The sequence below is a fragment of the Cyprinus carpio genome, chromosome B13 (assembly GCF_018340385.1).
Source record: "Cyprinus carpio isolate SPL01 chromosome B13, ASM1834038v1, whole genome shotgun sequence".
NCBI classification, from domain to species: domain Eukaryota; kingdom Metazoa; phylum Chordata; class Actinopteri; order Cypriniformes; family Cyprinidae; genus Cyprinus; species Cyprinus carpio.
In genome coordinates this window covers 8,059,253-8,086,542 of record NC_056609.1, presented here as the reverse complement: position 1 = coordinate 8,086,542, position 27,290 = coordinate 8,059,253, and the positions used below count along the sequence as shown (strand labels likewise).

The window sequence follows — 27,290 nt, the reverse complement described above, 5'->3', positions numbered from 1 at the left end:
TAAGCTTGTTGATCCGTTAGTATTCACTTCACTTCGTCATTATGAGAATATTTAGAATAGTTTGAATGCTTAGGTAAGATGAAGATGTAAAATTGACATTGGCCAGTGGTGTGTCATGGCCTTCATGATGCTTCAAAAAAGTTCATAAAGTAATTGAAACAATATGAATTGAGTGGTTTAATCCAAGTCTGCTGAAGAAACACAATTGTTTTTGACAAACAGATTTAAAGGCATATTTCACCCTCAGGCCATCCAAAATATAGATGAGTTTGTTTCTTCACTGTAACAGATTTGGAGAAATTTAGCATTGCATCACTTGCTCACCAATGGATCCTTCTCAGTGAATAGGTGCTGTCAGAATAACAGCTAATAAAAACAATAAACAAATCCAGTGTCCATAATTCATAAAATTGCTTCCTCTGAAGAAAAAGTCTATCTCCTGTTGTCCTCTCACATCAATATCCACCAACTTATTAAATTTAATTGTCTTGATGGATTTGTTTCATACAAACATTCTGTTTTTCACTTCACAATGTGTTAATTGATGAATTTAATATTAACTATTAATTGGAATGACTTAAGGGGAGAACTTAGGGTGAACTTACCCTTCAGGGTTTAAAATATTACATTCAGATTAAAATGGATGTTCAGGGTTAAATTTACTCTTTTGTTGCTGTAAAGATGTTACTTAATAGTCTCAAATGAACCCAGACAGTTGGGATATTTCCTCTATCTATTCACACAAAAGCGAATCGGCAGGGAGCAGAACGTCCGTGATGTGAAATTTCTTCTCTCGGATTTGATAAGCTTGTTTTGTACTACATGCACTCAGCTGCTATCGGCCTTTTTATCTACATTCATCTTTAGAGATCACTCCATTTTACTTTTTGTACTTTAAAGTTCCACTCCACTTAGGTGTACGAAGACGTCCAAGGATGTGTGTGTGTGTGAGTGCCATCACATCAAGATTTAAGTAGTCATTACTCTCCTAAGGGATAATTGGTGTGTTGCAGGAATCTTTGGTCCAAAGCGAAACGTTTCCCCACAAAAGGGACCACATCATTACACCACGCTTGTTAGAGGAGAGGATTGGACTGCCACTTCGGGGTCGGGCCCCTGCCTAAGCTCACACACATTCATCTTCACTCATTTGCCGTCCATAATTATCCTGTGTGGATTTAACAGCGAGTTGTTTCTACAGAGCAGGAATACGAGGGACCTCTTTGGCTCTGTTCCCCATTAGGGTGCTTCTCCTCTCCTCCTGGAGATTAGGCGGCTCAAATGAAAGGCCTTTCCTCTCAGAGCGTGACCCTGAGGTGGCTGTTGGGTGCTTATCGGCATCGTAAGTGGTGGGCCTCCCCGTAAGAGCAGTGCTCATTAGCGCTTGTGTACGCCCGAGTACGGGACATGGGGCGTAATGTATGATAATATATTCGCTTGTCGTTTCCTGTTGCATTTTGATGAGGAACGCCCAGCTGAAATGATCAGCGTATGTTGTGTTGGATGCTGGCGCAGGGTTGCCAGGTCTGCAAAACAAAACCAGCCCAATTGCGATTCAAAACTAGCCCAATCACAACTTTTCTATGTTTTTTTCCCCTCCATCGAAATAAGATGACCAATACTTGCTTGGTCAACGAACGAAAATAGAAAGGTCAGGTCAACCAGTTTCACCAGCTGTGTTTTGCTGTGGTTACTCTGGGTTAGCAAAACGGAACAATTTTGATTTAATGATTATAACATGTGGTTTGACCAACAAATAAAATTTAATAACAGATTTATACCTGGAATGCATGTGAGTTTACACATCTAAATGATTTTTTTTAGTGTGTGTGTATGTATGTATATATATATATATATATATATATATATATATTATACACACTAATCGACCTAGATACATAGTCATGTGGGTCTGTAGTAGTCAATATAATTTCCTGTTGTGTGTCTTTAATTTCCTCCCTGAATGTTTCTGACTTTGGTTGCACATTTGACTTTAACAAAACTGCTACATTGCTTTTTTTCTAATTAATAATAATAAAAGATTATACCAAACTACCTAATATGATTTTTTTTTGGGAATGTTAATGGCTTAAGAGGCTTTATTCTTCATTATGATATAAGGACAGTTACATAACCCTGACATTTTTGACTTAATGCCCACACCAATTAATAAATGAAAATGGATTTTAAATTCAGAAATTATAAATGTCAAAATGGCGTATTTATGTCGTTGGCAATTACCTTTTTGATGTATTTTTGAAGAAAATACATTAAAAAAAAAAGATGAGTGTGATGTCATTGACCTGAATAATAAAGCTGTATTCATTGGATTTCAGCAGTTAGAAAAATCCAACACTAATTTGCAGTTTAACATTGAGGAGGATGAGATTTCACACTGGCTTCACACCAAAAGTAAATATTCCTTGCAAATATGATTCTATATGCGAACATTGAATTGCTAGAGATCTATTCAAACCGGGAACAGAAATTAATCTAGTTTTTCTGGGTTTTACATCATCAGGGGAAAAAATAACCTTACAAACCATGTGATTTGAGATTGTTTATGAGAGCTTCTGACAAGCATTCTGTTTCATGTTGATTTTAATGAGATATGTTGCATTGGGATTTTCTTTGAACACCAAAGTGATTTGAATGCTGTTCCTTACCTGCATGACTAATATTCTATCTCATCTCCCATGTAAAAAAAAAAAAATTAAAAGATTTCAAAAACTATATAAACACCAAAATACCCCAAAAAATTTTAAATTACGTTACATTGAATAAATAAAGTATTAGGTTTGGAATAAGTTCAGGGTGAACTATCTGCTTTTGATAGCTGTTTCAGCCCATGCTAACTTTATGCTTCTGATTGTAGTACTTTTTTTCTCTCTCTCCCAGCCGGCTGTCCTGATTCGCTCATTAAAGAGGTTCATCATTTCCGAGTCCTGGGAGATGAGCAGGTAGGTTTGGACTCTGAGATCGGCAGGTCTCACTTATACACTCGTACACACACCCTCGAAGCAACCTTCCCTGTCCTGATCACGGCTCAAGAGAAATCCAAGTTCATACTGATTGTCAGATCGTCACATGTGAGAGGCTCTTAATTGGCCCATCTGCTGTTCCCCCATGCCATTCACTAAACCCTTCGCTCGCAACAAAGCCACAGCTCCGTACCATCACACCAGACATCCTTGCAGTGGTTCTACTTCCTTCCTACCGTCTTCACCAAGTTTTTGTCTTTGAACTTTTCACACCAATTGGAGCTGTTATGCGACACCTTTGCAAAGCACCATTAGGGATGTTTCTGCGTTATGCTTACGACCATGTTGTTATGTCAAGTGGCCTCTCCTGACATCTGTGTGCATGTTGTTCATCTCACTCTCTCTTGTCCTGTTGGGACAGTGGGCTTGTGGGCCAGATGTCAAAACCAAATTTATGCTGGATGTACACTGGGTTATACTTTGACAAATATTTTTTGTGTGTGGAATCTTTAGTAATTTTAATAAAGTAAACTTAATAATACCTTTTATATCGTTAGTAATATTTCACGATGAACACTTAGGATCTAAAGTTACACCCACATTAAAACAAATAATTCAATCATCATTGTATTGCATTGCATTTAATGTTTGCCCCACAGTACAACTACTGTACATAGATTTGATTATAAAAATTGATTATAAAAGCATTTAAATATCATTTTACAAAGACATATTATTGGGAGATATAGAGGGACAGCTGATATTTACTGTATATGCAGTTTATGTAAATAGTCTGTTATACAGTTATAAAGATTTAATTGGTTTACATTACAAGCAGAATTTCATCTTACTTTTTGGCCATGTACTGTAAATATCAGCAACCACACCGAATTGCATATTTTGTGCCTCTGGATAAAACTGTTTTTTTTTCAACGTATGAACTCTAATAAATGAGTCATAAAAGACTGATGTATCAAATATAATACTCAACAAAAAAACACACTGGTAAACTATTTTTTTACTCTAAGCTGTTACATTTATATTTTTTCTCAATTGCTTTGGCAAATTTTTCGAAACAGTCTAAACATTCTCTAAACTAAAGTTTTTTACACACTGTTGTCGTCATCTAACACCACCACCACACATTCTTACGTATCTTACTATTGCTCTTTCACATATTTATGCTCCCAAACTTGATTGATTGGCAAAATTGTGATTCCTGTCTCATAACAATGTCAGGTAGGGTTACAAATGGTCGGAAATTTTCTGGAAACTTTCCAAAAGTAATACATTGCATTTAATTGTTGTGCAAATTGTAGACAATTGTACTAAATCATTTGCAAATGTGCCAAAACCATAGACTGTATAAAAACATGGACGTAGTGTCTGTGACATCACCTGTAGTTTTCTGAAGAGTGTTTTTGAAGCTCAAAGTGGGCGGAGGTGGCCGTCGCCATCTTGGCAGCGCATCACCATGCATCACTCCCAAATAATCGGAAGTGGGCAAAAATGCAGCAGCTGGTTGCTCAAGCCATGCCCACCTAGCGTGACGGCAGTGTCAGCAGCGGCAATCTACCTGTCACTCAAGTGGCCACGCCCTTAATTATGCATATAGCCAGCCTCTAGCAGCCAGTTGACGAATTACAGTTTAAAGGGATACTCTTTGTCATTATTTGTCAGTTTAAAGGGAAAATTTTGTCATTATTCACTTACTCCCATGTCGTTCTAAACCCGTAAAAGCTTTGTTCGTCTTCGGATCACTATTTAAGATATTTTGGATGAAAACCGGTAGGCTTGAGACTGTCCCTATCGGTATCAGCAGATATTTTCTCAATTGCTTTGGCTCAATTCTCGAATTAGGGTTTTTTTTTTTTTTTTTTTCATTTTTAAACTAATATTATATTTTACACATAAAATTTTAATTATTAATAATTTAATTTTTATATGAAGAAGTGAATTAGGCATATCGCATGTGTTTTGGCCAAGCGGCAACCAAGATCCAGGAAAGTATGAAAAGCATCGTCAGAATACTCCATCTGCCATCAGATATTGTATAAACATCATATTGAGAAAATATCTGCTGATACCGATAGTAACTAATACTAACACTAATTCGAAAATTGAGCCAAAGCAATTGAGAAAATATCTGCTGATACCGATAGTTTGGTTTTCTTAAGGAAACAAAAATTCTCTCCCAACTAATACTGTAGACTGTTCAAGAAACCCTCTCAATTGGTACATCACGATTAAAATCAATGCTTTTTATTTTCAGATATAATAATCACACTCAGAAAACATTTGTATACAAGTGAATGTGAAAAAAAAAGTGAAAGTCGTGACATTTGCCATGTATCGTAACCCATACTCGGAATTGGTGCTCTGCATTTAACCCATCCAAGTGCACACACACAGCAGTGAACACACACCGTGAACACACACCCGGAGCAGTGGGGAGCTATTGGCTCCAGCGCCCGAGAAGCAATTGGGGGTTCAGTGCCTTTCTCAAGGTCACCTCAGCCATGGGTATTGAGGGTGGAAGAGAGCGCTGTTCATTCACTCCCTCCCACCTACAACTCCTGCAGGCCTGAGACTCGAACCTGAGACCTTCGAGATACAAGTCCGACTCTCTAACCATTAGGCCACAGCTGCGCCTTCATGACAGATTTATTAACATAGATATATAATTAACAGTAATTAAGCTCCCTGTAGTGTTTTTATAGCTAACTAATTAACTGTGAACAGTGGATAACTTTCCTGAGGTGAATTCAAAGTGAAGTGACATTGTTCAAAAGCTGTTTTATTTGACGTCTTCCTTTTGGTTAAAAGATTACATGAGACATGATACATTTCAGTAAGCTGTACTGTATCTGTCAACATACTTTATGAACCTGCGTTAACAGTGGTAAGTTTATGCGATATTATTGTTTTAAATTCATTGGCCGATTCATTGGTGCATCCCTACTGACTTTATTTGAAAAGTCTATCATTATCCAGTGTTTGAACTTGGGTTTGTATTTAACACACTTAAAGGGATAGTTAGACCAAAAATAAAAATTATTTGCTCACCCTCATGCCATTCCAAAATGGTATGACATTCTTTCTTCTGTGGATCATTAAAGAAGACATTTTGAGAAATGTCTCAGTAATTTATTTATTTATTTATTTATTTTAGTTTACAACATTCTTCAAAATATATTTCTACATTTCCACAGTAAAAAGAAAGTCATACAGGTTTGGAACAACATGAAGGTGAGCAGTTGTTGGGTCAGCTACCCTGTTTTAACATTACCAGGCTGTTTTTAGACTCAGTCCATCTCTGTTTTCCAGTATGAGCGCTACCAGCGATACGCAGCGGAGGAGTGTGTTCTTCAGATGGGAGGAGTTCTGTGTCCCGCTCCAGGATGTGGTGCCGGGCTGCTTCCTGTGGATGATGGCAGGAGAGTCTGCTGTGAGTTGGGGAATGGACTTGGCTGTGGGGTAATACCTTCTCCACTCACCTCACAACAGCTTTCACTATAATATGCAGAGACTGCTATCAGTAAGCCATAACAGCATAAACACTGTTGCTCTGTGACTATTAAAACACTGACACTGAGAACTCTGTTTATTTGTGTATCCCCACCAGCCCCAAAAGTCATTATTTCTGCTATTATTCTATTCTGTGACACTAGTGGTGCAGAAATTACACACTTCAGCTTTAATATGTGTTGGGTTTAGTTTTGTATAGAGAGTTTTGTAACAGTTTACAAACCTTTGACCGAGTATATCCCAGTTTAGGATGGCATTCATGTGTGAGAGGACTGTTTTTTTTTTCTTCCCTGCCCTCTATCGCTTGCATACTCCACTTGTCCAATCATGGCACAATAAAGATGTAATTAGCACACAATTTGCATGATGTTTTCTAATTAGCCAGTCGATTAAAGATTAGGGTGCAGTTCAGCTGCCATTAGCGCTGACTGATTGCATGTTTGCAAACACAAATATCATCATTCCAGTGGGACGAAACCTCATATCTGTGCTTCTGTCTGTCTCTGTCAAAGGTGCAGCCTGCATCACAGAGTGCTGCCTGAGAGCCTTTTGTTGTCATGGACAGTGGTTTTGAGCTGTAGACGGGCATTACACCTAGATTTGTTTTATTAATTACATTGGTTTTTGTATATTTCACACAAAGCAGGGTTTTGGGACACAGGGACACGATTTTGGAAATTGGATTTCAAACAAAAAAACAGCACCTTCACACTCAAAAAATTTAACTGCATTTTGCAGACTTTTAAGACTTATAAAACACATAACCTGCATGACCATATTCTACATAACTAATACTACCTAATACCTAAACTTAACAAATACCTTATTAACTATTAATAAGCATCAAATTAGGAGTTTATTGAGGCAAAAGTCATAATTAATGGTTTGTAATAGCGAGAATTGGACCTTAAAATAAAGTGTAACCTTTTGAGCTGTAGATGGGCATTAGACAAAGGTGTATTTGCCTGAGCATTAATTCAGTTAATTATGTTGATATTGTATAAGTATTGATTTAAAGAAATAAAAATGAAAAACAGTTTTCTTAACAGGATTGTTTTGTATTTTGAAACATACTGTAGTGGGCAAACTGTATTGTGTTGTAGTTGCTGCTGTTTTTTTATTTTTTTTCCTAACATGGAGTATGTGTGTATATATATATATATATATATATATATATATATATATATATATATATATATATATATATATATATATATTTTTTTATTTATTTATTTCAAAATAAAATACATTTGGTAACAACATTTTTATTTATTTTTTTATTTTTATATTTTTAAAACAGGTGAACAAACAGAATTTTGTTATTTTGTTTGATACATTTTTCTAAATAAAATAAAGGTAACAGGATTTTAAAAAAAAAAAAAACATGGTGGCCAAACTGTATTTTATTTATTTATTTATTTATTCTGATACATTTTGCTAACTACTTTTTGAGACTTAAAAAATAAAAATAAAAAAAATAAAAAAATTAAATTTGAAAAAAAAAACATCAAAAAAAATTATTCCAAAACAAATTTTTTCTCACAAATACTTTTTACTTTAAGCTTTTTTTTTTTTTTTTTCACACACTTTTGCAAAATACTTTAAGCTTTTCAAAATAAGCTACATTTCATAACAGGATCTCAGCACAAAACATGTGGTGTGATTCATAGATGTATATACATAGATGCCTCATTAGTGGCTGTTTCTATGTGCTGCTATATGTAGCCATAGACCATAGTGGATCGGTCAAATCCAGTCTGTGAATGTGGGATCTACCTGTACATATCTGTGGAGGACAAGCTGCACTACTGTGCAAAAGTCCTAGGCCATTAGTATTTTTCACCAACAAAAGCCAGCCAGTTTTAAGTCAGTTATTTTTATCTTTTGCTGTAGTGTCAGTAGAAAATATCAATTTACATTTCCAAACATTTGTTTTGCCATTAATTGTAATAATCCAGTAAGGCAGACTGAATCCAGAAGAACTGTGGCAGAGTCTCCAAGACATCTGAAGAAATCTACCTGCAAAGCTGTGAAAAGTTTTAAGCACTTGTGTAAACATGCTGTAAAGTAAGGATGCTTTCAAAAATAATGTCATAAATAGTTTTTATTTATCCATTAACTTCTATTAACTAAATAAAGTCAATATTGGGTGTGAAAAACCTTTGCGTTAAAAACAGCTTTTGTCTAGTACGCTTGCACATAGTTTTTCAGGTAGCTTTGCAGGTAGGTTTCTTGAAGCATCTTGGAGACCTTGACACAGTTCTTCTGGATTGAGACTGTCTCAGTTTGTCATTCCAGACAGACTGGATGATGATCAGATATGATCTCTGAGTGCACTGGCTGTTTTCAGACTCCTTGTGTATACAAACATCTCACTGCATTATTACAATTAATGGCAAAATGAATGTTTGGAAATGTAAACTGATATTTCCTACTGACACACTGTAGCAAAAGACAGAAATAACTGACTTAAATTTTTTTTTTTTTTTTTTTTTTTTTTTTTTTCTAAGACTTTTGCACAATAGTGTATATATTATAATTTCTTCTGATGCATTTTTCATAATAAGGCTAATGGTTATGCCCTGGTGTACTCTTAGCTTTGATTGTATAATCCTTTACTCTTGTTGTTTGATTGGAGTGTATTTTTGTGTTTGTTCATAAGTTGGGAATTTGGAGAGCTCGTCCCTTATCTTCTAACCATACCTGCTTTTACAGTATCAGTTTGAGAGCAGTGTGAGAGGGAGAGTGTGTGTCCGGTTTCTGACAGTGACAGCGTGGTCAGCACCGCGTCTGTGAGCCGCAGATAAAGGCTTTATTGGAGTTGGCGTTAATGAACCGTTGGCACCAGCACACACACATATACCAAAGATGGCACATAAAAACACAGACACAAAAAGCGGGCAGTTTTTACACGCTCTGGACCTGAGGGACAACTCACAACCTACCTGTCCTACTTCGCTTACAGAAAAATCAATATATCCCCTCTCTATATCTCCTCTGCTGTTTTATGCAGCCTTCCTCTCTTTTGTTTGGGGGTTTAGGGGCCCTGTATCAGCACTGTGTGTTGAATACTAGAGTTGATCTCACTGTTAGCCGCTGGCAATAGAGCAATTTCTGTTTTTTTTTTTAGTGTGTATGACTTTGGGAGGGTTTGTTGCTGTGGTTTGTGTGTGTACAATAAGTATGAACTATCAGCTTTCAGCATCACAAGAAGCAACATTAGCTCACCGGTCTCTAGTGATAGAGAAAAATCTGGCAACCTTGGCGATGGAAGTGCCATGCTGTACTAATTGAGCTACTGAAACAAGTAAAAAAAGGGGAAATAAAACACATTATGGGAGTATGTTTTACAATAAAATACGATTTCAGTTTTTCTACTTTAAAATTTCCAATTTAATTCAACATGTTACTTGCTTTTTATTTGTATTGTGTTTGTGTTTTCTTAGTAAAAACTATTTCAAAGTAAATTCTACAATAGATTTGCTTCAAATTAGCATATTGTGATAAAAGTTCATTATTTTCCATAATGTAATGATAAAAATTAAACTTTCATATATTTTAGATTCATTGCACACCAACTGAAATATTTCAGGTCTTTTATTGTTTTAATACTGATGATTTTGGCATACAGCTCATGAAAACCCAAAATTCCTATCTCAAAAAATTAGCATATTTCATCCGACCAAAAAAAGAAAAGTGTTTTTAATACAAAAAAAAGTCAACCTTCAAATAATTATGTTCAGTTATGCACTCAATACTTGGTCGGGAATCCTTTTGCAGAAATGACTGCTTCAATGCGGCGTGGCATGGAGGCAATCAGCCTGTGGCACTGCTGAGGTGTTATGGAGGCCCAGGAGGCTTCGATAGCGGCCTTAAGCTCATCCAGAGTGTTGGGTCTTGCGTCTCTCAACTTTCTCTTCACAATATCCCACAGATTCTCTATGGGGTTCAGGTCAGGAGAGTTGGGCAGGCCAATTGAGCACAGTAATACCATGGTCAGTAAACCCATTTACCAGTGGTTTTGGCACTGTGAGCAGGTGCCAGGTCGTGCTGAAAAACGAAAATCTTCATCTCCATAAAGCTTTTCAGCAGATGGAAGCATGAAGTGCTCCAAAATCTCCTGATAGCTAGCTGCATTGACCCTGCCCTTGATAAAACACAGTGGACCAACACCAGCAGCTGACATGGCACCCCAGACCATCACTGACTGTGGGTACTTGACACTGGACTTCAGGCATTTTGGCATTTCCTTCTCCCCAGTCTTCCTCCAGACTCTGGCACCTTGATTTTCCGAATGACATGCAAAATTTGCTTTCATCCGAAAAAAGTACTTTGGACCACTGAGCAACAGTCCAGTGCTGCTTCTCTGTAGCCCAGGTCAGGTGCTCCTGCCGCTGTTTCTGGTTCAAAAGCACACGCCTGTGCACGGTGGCTCTGGATGTTTCTACTCCAGACTCAGTCCACTGCTTCCGCAGGTCCCCCAAGGTCTGGAATCGGTCCTTCTCCACAATCTTCCTCAGGGTCCGGTCACCTCTTCTCGTTGTGCAGCGTTTTTTGCCACACTTTTTCCTTCCCACAGACTTCCCACTGAGGCGCTAGGAATTTAGGAATTTTGGGTTTTCATGAGCTGTATGCCAAAATCATCAGTATTAAAACAATAAAAGACCTGAAATATTTCAGTTGGTGTGCAATGAATCTAAAATATATGAAAGTTTAATTTTTATCATTACATTATGGAAAATAATGAACTTTTATCCCAATACACTAAAAAATACTAGAAGTACCCGTCTATATATGTTGTACAAATGAAAACAAATAAAATGTCTCTTTATATTGTGTCTTTATACCTTAATTCAGGCTAAATTGACCCTGTTATTTGTACGGAAGGGGAGTAGGGCCAAAAAAAAATTAATTAAATAAAACCATCTCGAGATTAAAGTTGGTAAATTTCGAGAAAAATGTCTAAATAAAATGTTGAGAATAAACTTGTTAAATTACGAGAAAAAAAGTTACATTTTGTGAAAAAGTTTTTAAATTTTGAGAAAAAAGTTACATTTTCAGAATAATGTTGAAATAAAATGTGAGAATAAACATGTTAAATTATGAGAAAAAGTCGTTAAATTTGAGAAAAAAAGTCTAAATAAAATGTTGAAAATAAACTTAAATTTAGAGAAAAAAATACTTCAATAAATGCGGAAACTAAACACACTAGTGTCAGGTTCATTTCATCTCATTGCAGAGTGTCAAACAGCGTCTGCAGTGGCATAGGTTGGAGAGTAATGCACATGGATGTAGCATATGATGCGATCGACCATGGATCAAAAGCATATTTTGCCAGTCTCGCATTTCTTCCTTTTGTCATCACATATCACACTGGAAAAGTGGATCAAGCACATCGTTGTTTCATCTGCCTTTAATCTAGTTTAAATCACCACAGAATTAGTGGTTTGTATCGGAGAGCTCTGCTCCTTCTCACAGCGCTGATAAGTGGTCGCCTGATCAAGACCTGTGAGTAAACGCATTTGTTCTGAGCTGGTCTTTAGGCAGATGTTGTGCAGCACGCTTCACACTAGTATCGCTGTTTTTCTGTTTTGGTGCGTTTAGTAATTCTTGTGCACTAAAGTAATGATAGTGGCAGTGCATATAAATCAAATTCAATAGACAAGCTGCGAGCTGTTTGAAATTCATCCACTGGCCATATTTGGCCCGCGGGGCGGACTTTGGACACCCCTGCCATAGATGCTATTTACAGTGAAAATAATGATTTTAACAGTTAGAATACTTTTAATCCACAAATTAATATTTACAATGGATTTACTGTAGTAAGACAAAACCTACCCAATTAATACATTATTATTAAACACTCGTTAGGCAGTTGATTTCCACTTTTCCGATGTGAGATGTGATGAGTAGAGACAAGTAAGAAAAGGGAGTTCGGCAAAAGACGGACCCAAACCCTTGTCGACCGCATCATATGCTACAGTACATCCAAGTGCATTACTCTCCGACCTACGCCACTGCAGCCACTGTTTAACACTCTAACGAGATTAAGTGAACCTGACATGAGTGTGTTTATTCTCATTTTATTTCGACTTTGTTCTCAATTTTTTTTTTCTCAAAATGTAACAAGTTTTTCTTGTAATTTAAAGAGTTTTTTTCTCAACATCTTACTTTGGGTTAATTCACCCAAAAATGAAAATTCTGTAATTAATTACCCTCATGTCGTTTCAAACCCGTAAGACCTTCGTTCATCTTTGTAACACAAATTAAGATATTTTTGATGAAATCCGAGAGCTTTCTGAGCCTCCACAGACAGCAAGGATACCACCACGATCAAGGTTCAGACACAGGGCCGGCTCTAGCCCTTTGGTTGCCCTAGGCGAGATTGAGTTTTGCCCCCCCCCCCCACCAAGTCACTGAACTTTTAAATTGTGTTTGAATAAACGGTATTGGGGGGGGTTGAACGTTGTATGCTGTCTGTTATTTTTTTTCAATTTTTTATTTAAATTTTTTTGTGTATTGTTATTGGATAATTTATTTCTTCCTATCTATCTATCTATCTATCTCTCTATCTATCTATCTATCTATCTATCTATCTATCTATCTATCTATCTATCTATCTATCTATCTATCTATCTACATGCTTTAACTGATTACAAATTCAACATATACAAATATGAAAGAGACAACATTTAGACATTTATTTTAAGATTTTTACATTCCACCTTAATGCATTTTAATTTTTTTTAAAGGGAAACACATCGGCTCTTGAACAACTGTCTATACTGTTTCCTGTTTTATTTTATTGATTGAATGGCATCTTCTTTACCTGATCACCTGCTCCTCCTCTCCCTCTGCTGACTTTTCTACCCTGCTGCTTTATTTACCTCAAATCTGTTATAAAAACATGTTAAGAGATTATACACCTCATAACGTTATGAAATTTGTGTATAATCATCATTCATAAAATTCTAACAGTAGAGATTATCTAAAGAAATTAAGTAATGAAACCGCCAGTAGGCGGAAGCGTTTCACTGTTTTAATGAGTTAGCCACTCAAATCGTTCATTCATCCAATTCGTTCAAAAGTCAGATTAATTTAGGAAGGAAACAAACACCGATGTGAATACTTTTGTCATTGATAATTACAGACACTATTGAAAAATAAACTAGCAAAACAGACAGCTGCTTTGGTAACTTGTTATACTGATAGTTATAGCAAAATACATCGCAATGGATTAGCTATCTAAAATATATGTGGTGTGTACTTAGCTATTACACAATATTCTCATACCTCATTTTCAGTACATGCTATATTTATTTATTTTTTTTGCATCGCTCTCTGACCAGCAGTTAAATATAGTCCGCTGTGCAGCGCTTCTCTTCATGTTTGGCGCTAACATTACCCGTGTGCTCTCCCATAAACACCACTCGCGTTGTTTTGGTGAAAGTGCGACTCATTGGTTGGGCGTTACCAATCGGTTCAATGGAGGGGGAGTATTTTTTGTCTGATTTATTATGACAAACTCATATTTGATTAGGAACAAAATTATTGTTACAAAATAAATGAATTCTATATATTTTTCATTTGATCTACTGTGATTTTCATGTTGAAATATTGGGGGGGTTGTAACTGATGGATTTGAATATTGGGGGGGTTACCTCCCCCCTCATCCCCCCCATAAACTACGCCCCTGCTTCAGGCTGAGTATCCCTGGTCTCAGTGGTCTGTGTTTCACTGGTGCCCTGCTTCATTTTCTTCATCAACTGCGCACTTGCCTAACGTAACGTAACGGCGACCCTAGAGGGCGCCCGCGCCCCCAACATATTTGTCGCCCTAGGCAACCGCCTAGTTCGCCTATAGCAATCGCCGGCCCTGTTCAGACACGTAGCAAGGAGATTGGTAAAATAGTCCATGTTGCATCAGTGGATCAACCATAATTTTACAATGCTACGAGAATACATTTAGTGCACAAAGAAAACAATAGCATAATTTATTCAACAGTTCTTCTCCCCCAGTTGCCATCTTCTGCCATTTTGGTAGTATCCACTGAACGTAAACAACATAATCATCATTGTTTACGTTCAGTGAAAGCGTGCGCATACTGAACATAAACAACGCTGGTTACGTTGATTATGTTCTGGGGTTCTCTACAAAATGGCGGAAGATGGTAACTTACGAGTTTGGAATGACATGAGTAATTAATGACAGAATTTTCATTTTTGGTTGGACTAACATTTTAACAATTATTTTTTTCTTAATTTAACGAGTTTATTCTCAACATTTTATTTCGACTTTTTTTTTTCTCGAAATTTTATGACTTTAATCTTGAGATTTTATTTCTGTATATTTGCAACCCCATTTTCCTTAAATACACTGAAAAAAAATTGTGTAGAAATTGCTAGTGCATTCCACAAGTTATTACAAGGAAACAGCAAGTAACAGTTTTGTTGATATTTTGTTTGCCAAAAAAAAAAAAAAAAAACATTTTCTTTTATTATTTTCAAGTTTTGTAGTAGACTAGAAATTTAAATTAAAAAGAAAACAAAATAAAACAAAATAAAAATTACTAAATTAAATTAAATTTGACCTAAATCTAAGATAGACAATATTCGCTGGAGGTTAAGCATCTTCTTTTCACTCTTCTTTTAAACTTTTTTATTTATTTATTTATTTTTATTTTTTGGAAAAATAAGAAAACCTTGACTTCATGTTTCAAAGTTCCAAGCCCTATTTTGTGCCCTAATTGTGGGAAATGTCAGGTACCTAGATTTTTAGAAATGGCATGTTATTGGGTGGTTGTGGAGTGAGAAGCTGTTCTGTACAATCTGTCTGTTCTCTCATTGTGTCTCTTGCTCTGTTCTTTCTCTTGCACTGTGTTTAGAGTTGCTCTGAGCGCTGGGGACAGTGAGTCAGGTGTCAGAAAGATGCTATTATTGCCTTGAAGCCGTACATTTGGGTCAGGGCTGTGAGCGTGTGTTTGTGAGAGAGAGATCAGTCTGGCAGATGATCAGAGAAGTCTCTTTCTCTAAGAGCTCTTTCAGCGTTTCACTCTGACGTTCTTATTTAACACACATCAGACTGCCACTGTCTAAGTCTAGACACACACACGCAAACAGAGTTGACTGCATTTATAAATGCTGGAGCATAGATCAAAGCATCCTATAGCACAGTGCCCACAAAGCTCTGTTTGTGTGCGGAGTGTAAAAGTGACAACATCAATGAGAAAATGGTGTAATGAAAAGTTTTGCATTAGGTATTTCTGTACTGTAATCAACTGCAATTCAGTATATAAATAAATCAAATATGTCAGATAGCAATAGTCAGCTGCATGCTCCACATTCTTTCTGCTGATTTTAAGGACAATTAAATCAAGTAAAAAAAATAAAATGCTTATATCAGAAATTGATTTAACAATTTCAGTTAATTTAAAATCAGATGAAATATAAAATAAAATAATGTGTAAGAAATCATGGGGAAAAAACACTAAAAGTTTGCACCATTGTTTCCCCCATCCATCCATCAATCAATCAAATCAAATCATGCACTACCAATACTGGAATAGATATTTTATTATTATTATTATTGTTATTGTATTTTTGAGAGAATGTTCACCAAGGCTGCATTTAAAAAAATACAGTAAAATTGTAAATTATTATTACAGTTTACAATTTAAAAATTTATTAAAATTAGTATTTTAATTTATTCCACAAAAAAAAAAAAATCTGCATTAATAAAAAAATATGTCTTTAATGCAACAAATCAGCATATTTTTCTGCTTTCTCAGAATGATTTCTGAAGGATCATTTGACACTGAAGACTGGAGTAATGATGCAGAAAATTCAGCTTTGCATCACAGGAATAAATTACATTTTAAAACATCAAATAAGAAAACAGTTATTTTTTTTTATTTATTTATTTTATGTAGCATTCTGCTGATTTAAAAAATTTAATTAAATTAAATTATTAAATACAAATGTGCAATTGTCAGTGTTTTCCCTTGGGAATCTAGCATTATTTTCTGATTTCAAGGTGAATCAATCAATCAATCCTAAGAAGATATATAAAATTCTTCAAAATATCTCAAATTAAATAGTGAGTTTACCTAGTTGAAGAAATATTTATTTATTTATTTACTTTTTTTATTATTATTATTTTGTAATCCCTATATCCAGTTAATGACGAATGGTTGAAAAAATTATGAAAATTGATAAGAAAAGGTTAAGGGTCCCACATTTAGCTCATATATTTAACAAACACATACTGGAGGAGTGATTGACGCTGAGCTTTGTGAATGGCGAATCTGATTCTGATTGCATTCACATATGCCCATGTTGAAATGCATATTAGAGATGAGACCTGACTTAATTCAAATATCACAAAAAAAAAGTAAAGACAGCGCAACACTTTGTTCTGGACTGCAAAGTGGCATTAATTTCACACTAAGAAGGGTTTCACACTGTTCCACGCTCCGCATCAAATATAGCCTTCACACCACAGAAAATGAATGTGCTGGAAAAGGACACCAACCATGTGCGTAATAAACATGAATGGTGGCACATCTGAGAGAGGACAAATGAGAACAGTGCTGGAGAAAGTAGAAAGAAGTGGCTGTCAAAAGAACTCTGTTTTCTCATCATTACTGAGGAAGGGGAAAACAAAGAAGCATCTGTCTCTAGACCTTGAGAGGAGGATCTGTCATGAGCAGCAGAAATAATAAAGCAAAAAGATGATGTGATGCTTCCCTACTTCACAGTCTGGATCTCTGAAGAAATACTAAATCAGTGGAGCTTCAAAAGAGCTGTAGAGGAAGAGTATGCTAAACCCATGAGTAATACTTCCTCACTTAAAACGCTCGCTGACAGGAAGAGCATGGAGAAAGGCTGCCCCCTTGTGTGTGCTTGGGGTGCTGCATGAATATGCATCTATGCTATTTGCATCATAAACTGTAATTGTAAAATGTATGATAATTCAAATAGATCAAGCAGTGTCAGGCCACTCATTTAGAAAACACCACAGAGCCAGAGTGTGAACAGTTTTATAGAGAATTCAATCTGTGAGAAATCTTTATAGCATCAATCTTTTAATATTTGACCAGACTGCTGAAGGTAAAAATGCACAGAATTAATGAAAAGTAGCCATTAAGATAACACTTGACTTTAAGCCTTTATATATAAAGCAGTATGAAAGAATTTGAATGCATTAATTATATATTGTATTAGCATGAGCTTAGTTATAATGCATTATAATACTTATATATTCAGAATTACACCTTTAGAAAGTGTAATGCATGAAAACACACTGCTAACATCCAGTTTCAGATGTAACATGGACTTTGCAAATGTGCTTCATTTAACAACTATTTATGAAAAGATGTAATGGCTTTCAACATGCATTATTGATATCTATATAGGGAATTATGCATAAAGGCTTCACGTTTAAGTGTAACCATAATTATAAAATGCTAAATAGCATACACTTTACACTTTTAAGCTGTGGCTTGTAGCGGTCAGTACTAGTAAGTTGTTTGCTGTTTGTGTCAGTTTGTGTTTTGCAGGGACTGTAAGGCAGAGTATCACGAGGGCCCCTGCAGACAGAGGACACACACGGCAACAGGAAGTGCCCTACAGGTGAGGACTGCACAATTTTAATATTAGTTCATCACATATGCATGGACACAGTTCAATTTATGTTGGCTAGATATCATCAGTCATCCCACAAGGTGAAAATCTGCTTAAATATTCTCGAGCAGCCCAGAGATTCTAGTCGTAATGGTGTCAGTGCAGGACAATGCCTACAAGCCATTCACAAATCACCTGATTCATAAAAGAATCATATAAGAGAAGAATTTAAAGCTCTTTAATATCACATCTGTCTTTCTCACTGTACTGTGTTTGATCCCTGCTGTGTGTGTGTGTGTTTCAGGGTTATATTGTAGATGAAGAGGCAGCTCTTCGTGCTCGCTGGGAACAGGCCTCACAGGAGACTATAGCAGAAACCACTCGCCCCTGCCCCAAATGCCAAGTTCCTGTGGAAAAAAATGGTATGAATAATTTTTACCTTTATCTAGCTTGTCAAGGACTATTAGTAACTGATTACATGTAATCTGGATTACATAATCAGATTCCAAAATGCTTGTAATCAGATTAGATTATATTTTTAATAGTCATTTTTTTATTATTATTATTACATGATTGCATAATATTGACACAATGGCAGTAAATTATTCATAAATTATTCATGAAAATCTAGATGGCGCAGTCCGATAGGTCTAACTCAATTTGAAATAATGACATCATTATTACATGTCACAGCTGATTGGTTCTCTCCTGTAATGGTAGCCAATGAGCTCGCTGCTCAACATTCAAATATATGACTAGTGCTTGCCATAGCAGTTGCAGCGTGCTTCAGAAACCCTCCACCCTCCACCTTCCCCAGCTCCACCTGTATAGATCTGCTACAGGGTGATCATGTGCTGTGGGGGTTATTCTTGTTATATGTGCAGCAGCAGTATTTCTTACATGCTCACAGCAGCATATTGTGGATGTATTGACAGTAGCAAAGTCACAGTCAGTTAATGATCACAAGACATGCAGGTAAATATTTCATTGTTCTATTTCTTTTTTTTTTTTTTATCTTACATTTTTGTGATCTAAAGTGACAGTTCCCCCACTCACCCACCAAAAAAAAAAAATGTCATCATTTACTCCCCTCATGTTGATCCAAACCTGTATGTGTGTTGAAAACAAAAGAAGATATCAACCAAAAAGTTGACGGTAGCCATTGACTTCAATAGTATTTATTTATTTATTGTCCCCCAAACTATAGAAGTCAATGGCTACTGTTAACTGGTTACCAACATTCTTCTAAATATCTTCTTTTGTGTTCAGCAGAAACTCATACAGGTTTGGATCAACGTGTGGATGAGTAAATGATGATAATCTTTGGGTGAACTGTCCCTTTAAATGATTGTTAGTGTTTTTTCAATGTACAAACCCCCTGCAGTTCCTTCATGAACTTGGGAAACCCTGACAAAATGTCTTGTTTAATGCAATTCATGTTGTTGGTAACAATAATACCTAATCTAACCCCTAATCTAAGTCATTATCCACAATATGCAGTACACAGAACTCACCATGTGAAATACTGTATCCCACAATGCAGTTTGCTTATATTAATCTTGCATTTCTATTTCAGTGTGACGAATAAACCTGGAAAAATATCAGTGATTTTTAACATTATATTCTGGAATATTTTATTCTTCTAAGAGTCAAATATGAATATTATTTTACTTTAATATTTTGTCATATAATTCACATTTTAATAATATTAAATATTTTATTATAATTATATATTAAATGTTTACATTTTTATTTAAAATTAACCTATGTGAATATATTTATAATGTGTTTTATATGTAATAATTTACATTTCTGACAATAACGAAACACAATTTGCTTAATCAGGCATAATGAGAAAAAGGTTATTTGGTCTTTAAAATAAAGATTCCAAAAGTTGTTTTTCTCAACAATAGAAGAATTTTGTTTCCCCAAAGACCCTTTCAGTGAACAGTTCTTTAAAAAAGTTCTTAATGAGTAGAAAATATTAATAGTCTAATTAAAAAAAAAAAAAAAAAAGATTCTTTGCCACAATAAAGAACCTTTTGTGTGATAAAAATGTCTGTGCATAGATGTTAAATGGAACCATCTATTCCAATTAAGAGCTTTTATTTTTAAGAGAGTTTTGGGAACCCAAAAAGGTTTTCAGGGCATCAGTGTGAAAACCTCTTTTGTATCTTTTATTTTTAAGAGTGCACTAATTTAAAAATGTTGATATAATACTGTGTGTGTACACTGAATACTTTTATTTTTATAATATCTCACTGATTGCTCAGTCATTGATAAGTTCTCTTTGTTTTTATCCTTTACCTTGAAAAGTGCACTGTAAAGATCCCGTCTCTTGTCTTGTCCTCTCTTATGTTGCTCAGGTGGCTGTATGCACATGGTGTGTCCGCGTCCCCAGTGTAAGTATGAATGGTGCTGGCTCTGTCGTGTGGAGTGGAACAGAGAATGCATGGGCAACCACTGGTTCGGATGAGCCAGATACGCTCTCACCATGAGCTCAACTCAGGAAATGAAGCCAAATGGAAACCTCGCAGGACTCTAGCCAATCACTAGCAAGTTGAAACATTAGCACTGTTGTGAGGTACATATCATGAAATGCTGCTGCCATTCACAAGTATCTGTGGTAACCACACATATTGAGGGTGTGATGGAATAAAATTCTAGAGTTATTAAAATATTTTAATGAAATACTGAGTCATGTTTTCCTTTAAGTCATCGAATTCCAACGTATTTGATTTGCTAATGGGACTGCACACTGACTGCACTTAATCACAATGAAAGTGTTTCAATTTTTTTCACCCTATTCTAGGTTTTTTATTTTATTTTATTTTTGTTTTATGTCTGTTTTGAAAATTTTATTTATTTCTGTTCACACACACACACACACACACACACACACACACTTTATAACTCTAAACTTTTACATAATAAGTTTTTCATAAACAGTTACATAATGATTTATGATCAAAATGGAAAAAAAAAACCTTAAGACTTCAGGCTTAAGAACTGTATGTAGAAAAAACATAAGGCATCCACCTGTTCTAGATGTATGTTTGTTAGGATTTAATTTTCTATGAATGTCAGCTTGTCTGCTTGTGTTGTTTTCCATTGCTGATGTAATTTGACATCTGTCAGTGCATGATGTCACTGCATTCCTGTCATGTCAATCATTTACTGCTGCAGTCTCTCACTGTTGTCTGTTCATCAGTATCACCAGGGCAGGATCAAGAACCGGACCAGCAGGGCCAGTGTCCAGAGAAAATGAACACCAAGGCCCTCAAATCCAGTCTAAGTCTGAGAAAATCGAGAAAATCAACTAGTTTAAGCTACTTAAAGGTGACATATCATGAAAATGTGACTCTTCCAGGTTTTAAGTGCTATAATCAAGTCCCCGGTGCATCTACCAACCCAGGAAACATGAAAAAGATTAACCCAGTAACTTTGTTTTGGTAAGCCTTTTTCTGCAAGCGTCTGAAAAAACGAGCGTGTCTGATTTTGCTTCCCTTGTAACGTTGCAAAGGGATCTCATTATAATATTACCGACCCTTAATCTGTAAGTTTCCACGGCGACTTCATTTTGATTTCGCAAGCGACAGCGGTGTACCAGTTCTAATGCCATGGTGAAAGTTTGAGCAAAACATGCTAACTGTTCTGTCTTTGGCTGAAGAGTCCCAGCCTCAGAGGAGACGACAGAGCAGTGGATTTATTGATTTATTTACTGTATATTGCTGCTACCACACAGATCTAAAATAAACATGCTATTTATTTCCCAGCTGGTTACCTCCGACTGTTTTTGTAACTTGTGTGTTTTTAAAGTAAACTTGTGTGTGACAGCTGCTTTCTGTCCATGTGCTTCAGACGTGTGCACTCAGAAAACCATATATCAGAAGTTTAAACTAATATGGATTTAAAACGCATGATTTCAGTGGGTTAAACATGATAATCAGAACCAAAACAGATGTTTTTAGCAGGTCCAAGCTGTGCTCTATTCTGGAAAAGGGGGCAGGGAACAGCAGTTCTTTTGCATTTAAAGAGACAGGTATGAAAAACTGTGTTTCTGCTTCTACTTAAAATAGGCATTTTCAAAATGAAGAGCAGGCATTTCCAACCCTGCTCCTGGAGAGCTACCGTCCTGCAGACAACCCTGCTCCAACACACCTGTCTGTAATTATAAAGTAGCCCTGAACACCTTGATTAGCTGGTTCAGGTGTGTTTGATTGGGGTTGGAGCTGAAATCTGTAGGACGGTAGCTCTCCAGGAGCAGGGTTGGAGACCACTGATGTACTGTAGAGGGACCATTAAAAAAGTTTATTTAGTACTGACCTGAATAAGGTATTTCACATAAATGTTTACATAATTATCCACAAGAGAAAATAGTTGAATTTATTACACACACACACACACACACACACACAAAAAAAAAGGGCCCCGTTCAAAAGTTTATATTGATTCTTAATACGGTGTTGTTACCTGAATGATCCATAGCGGTTTCGATTTTCCTTCTAGAGCAGGGTTGCCCAACCCTGTTCCTGGAGATCTACCGTCCTGCAGAGTTCAGCTCCAGCCCTGATCAAACACAACTGAACCAACTAATTAGGATCTGAAGGAGTGCTTGATAATTACAGACAGGTGTGTTTGATCAGGGTTGGAACTGAACTCTGCAGGACGGTAGATCTCCAGGAACAGGGTTGGTCACCCCTGTTCTAGAGCTTCAGTGAGCATTTGAACCTTCTGTAATAGTTGCATATGAGTGCCTCAGTTGTCTTCTGTGTGAAAAGATGGATCTCAAATTCATAGCTATTGTTAGGAAGGGTTCAAATACACAAAAATGTTGGAAAAAACAATGAATTTGTGGGACCTGAAAGAATTTTTCTGAAGAACAGCAGGCAGTTTAACTGTTCAGGACAAACAAGGGACTCATGAACAAATATCACTAAATAAACAGCTGTGGATCATTCAGGTAACAATACAGTATTAAGAATCAAGTGTATGTAAACTTTTGTTCTGGATAATTTTTATGAATTCAACTTATTTTCTCTTATGGACTAGATGTACGTAAACATCTTATGTGAAATCTCTTATTCAGGTCAGTACTAAAACAATTACATGCATTTTGTATGAGCCCTGTGTCACGGAATGCTCCAAAACTTGATGTAGCATTTACAGTATATACGAGTCCAAAAAACAAACAAACAGAGTAATCCACATAAGGGCAAAACAAAGCAACAGAAGACACGTAACAGTAAACAATAAACCAGCAACCAAAGGACAAAAAAAAAAAAAAAAACTAGCTTATATGGATGAGTTAACAAGGTCATTGGGACACAGCTGTGTGATGAGGCTTGATAGTCAAGGCAAGGGTAGTCTTGCGTAGCCAGACCATCAGACTGCGGCTGAATGTCTGGAATTCAGGGCAGCTTTCTTTGGCCAAGGCCGTTTGACTCACATGTCAAACAACCAATCACTGTTCGTTTCATTCAGCTTCACATTTCTGGTCGTGGAAATGTTGCCACAATAACACACCGGTGTGTAAAACTCAGACATATTTGATAGATTCTATCCCACAAACTTTAAATATTTCACATACTTTTGAAATTCCAGTGTTTAGTTGATCCTGATAACAACTGAAAAATCCTGAAAAAAAACTACAGTTTTGTTCTTTCGTGAGGGGGTTTGGCATCACGGCATCTTTGTTTCCAGACAGAACATTAATGAATGCGACATACATGTCTCCCGGAAATCCTGTAGAATTCAACCAATCTGATGAGGACTTCGACACTCCTGAAGTGTTTCCACTATTGTGTCCCATATGCATCAGACATTTAGTCAACGGTCCGTAGGCGTGACGTCTGAGGCTGAGACTAAGGCAAGGGGTGATGGGAACTGAAGTTCAGAGAAATAAATAAAACTAAGTGTGGCCTCTAGTGGCTATACATGGGCACACCAACTAGACACTATGACATTAACCCTCCTCGGATAACAGATGCTCCCAAAAAGTCAATTAAATCCCAGAGGGATATGAACAAAGATAAGTAATAGAGGTCAAAATCCAATAAAAAAAAGACGGTAAGACAAAACCCTAAAATCATAGGGCCAGGGTGGGGCCAGCAGGACAGGAGGCCAGGGTGGTTAGTAACAGCCTTGATGGCTGCAGCATGACAGGCAAACAGTCCAGCAATGGTCTCCCCGACTAAAATAGGGCAGGCAGATAGTTCAGCAGTCTCCTTGGCCATGACTAGGCAGACTGAGAGTTCAGGAGTGGACACCCAGCCCAGAGGGGAGTTGAAATGGACGCCACTGCCATGAGAGGCTCCACAGTAGAAACCACCATCTCGGGAGGAACTAGAGCAGACTCAGTAATGGACTCTCAGACTCGAACAAGACCAGGAGTGAACTCATAAACTTGAGTAAGCTCTGGGGGTGGATTCGTAGACAAACGATCTCTGGAATTAATTTGTAGACTTGAATGGGCTCCAGAGTAAACTCATAGACTTGAAAGGGTTCTGTAGTGAACTCAGACTTGAGTGGGCTCTGGAGTTAACCCATAGAATTGAGTGGGTTCCGGAGTGGACTCTGAGGGCTTCTGGATAGGAGCGGGTTCATGAGTGGACTCTGAATGCTCCTGGATAGGAGCGGGTTCATGAGTGGACTCTGAATGCTCCTGGATAGGAGCTGGTTCATGAGTGGACTCTGAATGCTCCTGGTCTGGAGCAGGTTCATGAGTGGACTCTGAATGCTCCTGGCCTGGAGCGGGTTCATGAGTGGACTCTGAATGCTCCTGGGCTGGAGCGGGTTCATGAGTGGACTCTGAATGCTCCTGGCCTGGAGCGGGTTCATGAGTGGACTCTGAATGCTCCTGGCCTGGAGCGGGTTCATGAGTGGACTCTGAATACTCCTGGGCTCGAGTGGACTCTGAAGGCTCCCGTGCACACAGAACAGCCCAGAGGCCAAAGGCAAAGATGCCCTTCTTGATTATGGCGGGAGTAGTGAAATTGAGTGGTTCTGTGGGAACCTCTGAGACCACCAGAGTCAGGTCCTCCAGGACCACCAGACTCAGGACCAGAGTTGGGTCCTCCAGGACAACCAGACCAGGAAACACCGGAATCGGGTCCTTCAGGACCACCAGACTCGAGGCCATCGGAGTCGGGTCACACTCTGGAGTGGGTTCTGGTGCAGATTCAAGGACTGGAGTGGGTTCCAGGAGAACTGGAGTTTGGGAGAACTGGACTTTGCTGCCCTCCTTCTTCTTGACCTTGGGTTGCGAGACTGAGACAGTGAAGATTCGCTATCCAGTGGTCCGGGTTCGGGCATCTCTGGGAACACTGCAATGGACTCAGACCGACATGCACACCCACTTTCATCCTCTGTTAACGAAGATACACCAACATCTGGAGCCGAGCCTTCCGCTACTTTTTTCGAAACAGGAGGAAGACTACAAATGCCCATGGTCCACAATGCGAAAAGCCCAGTCTAGCTGCTGGATCTGTTAATGGCTGGTTTATTCTGTAACAGAATGCTCTAAAACAAGAAGATCCAAATGCAGCATTTATTGAAGAATCCAAAAAACAGTGTTATCCACATAACAAAGGGCAAAACAAAACAACGACAACAGTAATAATAAACCTGCAACCAAAGACAAAGAAAACCAGGCTTATATGGATGAGTTAACAAGGTAAATGGGACACAGCTGAATGTAATGAGACTTGATAGTCAAGGCAAAGGTTGATGGGAACTGAAGTCCAGAGAAACAAACAAAACTAAGAAGTGTGCCCTCTAGTGGCTATACATGGACACACCAACTAGATGCTGTGACACCCTCTTATTTGGGTAAAATAATTAACATTTTGCAGATTCTGCAAGGTGTACTGTATGTAAACTTTTGACTTCAACTGTGTATTTCATTAATTGCTATAATATATACCAATGTATACCAATATTGGTATTCATAAACCAATAATTATTGTAATAAAATAAATAGCTATTAAAAAAAAAACTGGTGGTAAGAAGAGAGCCATGTGAAATCAAAGTTGATGTAAATAGTGATATATGGCAGCTGACTCTAAAATAATCCAGTAAACATTAATTTAACAATTTAAGATGTAATATAAAACCCCAATGTACATCTGAAGAAACAGAAGAAAATTGCCATCGAAACTTTTCGAGACTCAGGTGTGATGTATTTTTCTTTATCACTGCCCCAGTAGATCCCGAAAATAACAGAAAAATTGGTACAAAGAATGGAGAAATCCAATGCATTTTTTGTACTTATTTTACTGTTATTTTCGGGATCTACTGGGACTATGATAAAGATCTACCAGTTGATCACACTGCTGTAGTGTATTAAAGGGGTCATTATCTGGATTTTTTAATCATTTTAATATGTTCCTTGAGGTTTACTTACATATAATGTTAATGAAGTATTTGGCGCACACACACACACGCACACACAAAAATAATATGTGTGTGTGTGTGTGTGTGTGTGTGTGTGTGTGTGTGTGTGTGTGTGTGTGTGTGTGTGTGTAAAAATTATTCTTTTCAACCTTCATTCCGGCCCTTTGTTTATAATGAGGAGGATTTCAGTTTTTGTACCATCTATCTCGATATAATCTTGTGGTAATGTATAATCAGTGATTAAAAAGTTGATGGAGCAGGCTGATAGGTCATCTACATGCAATCTGCTAGCAATTACATCATTTTCTACATGGCACAAGCTGATTGTCCTCTGCTAATTCTACAGCCCCTGAGACTGCTTGTTCCTATTTAAATGGTCTGGTGGAGTAAATAGTATCCACCTTTTTTTTACGTAAGAACATGTACAACCATTTGTAATTAGAATGTGGTTCTTGTGTCATTCCCTTCAGATATAAAATATTTTATGTTTATGTTGCAAAATAAGGTAGATAAGCTGGTCTTAAGTAATCATTCTAATATGCTGACTTGCTGCTCAAGAAATATTCATTGCTATTATCAGTGATGAAAAAAGTTGTGCTGCTTAATATTTTTGTGAAAATGTTTTAGGTTTCTTTGATGAATAGAAAGTTAAAAAGCACAGAATTTATTTGAGTCATTTGAATGTAAAAGTTTACTGTCACGTTTGATCAGTTTAATGCAGCCTTGCTGAATAAAGATATTCACTTCTTTCTTAAAAAAAAAAAAA

At 36.9% G+C, this 27,290-nt stretch overlaps 1 protein-coding gene across 3 annotated transcripts in view; it reads left to right on the top strand.

Moving 5' to 3' along the window:
- The window catches only part of prkn (parkin RBR E3 ubiquitin protein ligase), a 118,104-nt gene extending 97,283 nt beyond the window's left edge, over nucleotides 1-20,821 (top strand). For all 3 annotated transcript variants that reach the window (XM_042736337.1, XM_042736336.1, XM_042736335.1), the window contains 5 exons: nucleotides 2,899-2,960; nucleotides 6,309-6,458; nucleotides 18,053-18,139; nucleotides 18,435-18,552; nucleotides 20,497-20,821. In XM_042736337.1, the coding sequence (XP_042592271.1) occupies nucleotides 2,899-2,960; nucleotides 6,309-6,458; nucleotides 18,053-18,139; nucleotides 18,435-18,552; nucleotides 20,497-20,606 (527 nt within the window). In that variant the 3' untranslated portion in view covers nucleotides 20,607-20,821. The remainder of the gene's footprint in view (nucleotides 1-2,898; nucleotides 2,961-6,308; nucleotides 6,459-18,052; nucleotides 18,140-18,434; nucleotides 18,553-20,496) is intronic.
- The last annotated feature ends 6,469 nt before the right edge of the window (nucleotides 20,822-27,290 follow it).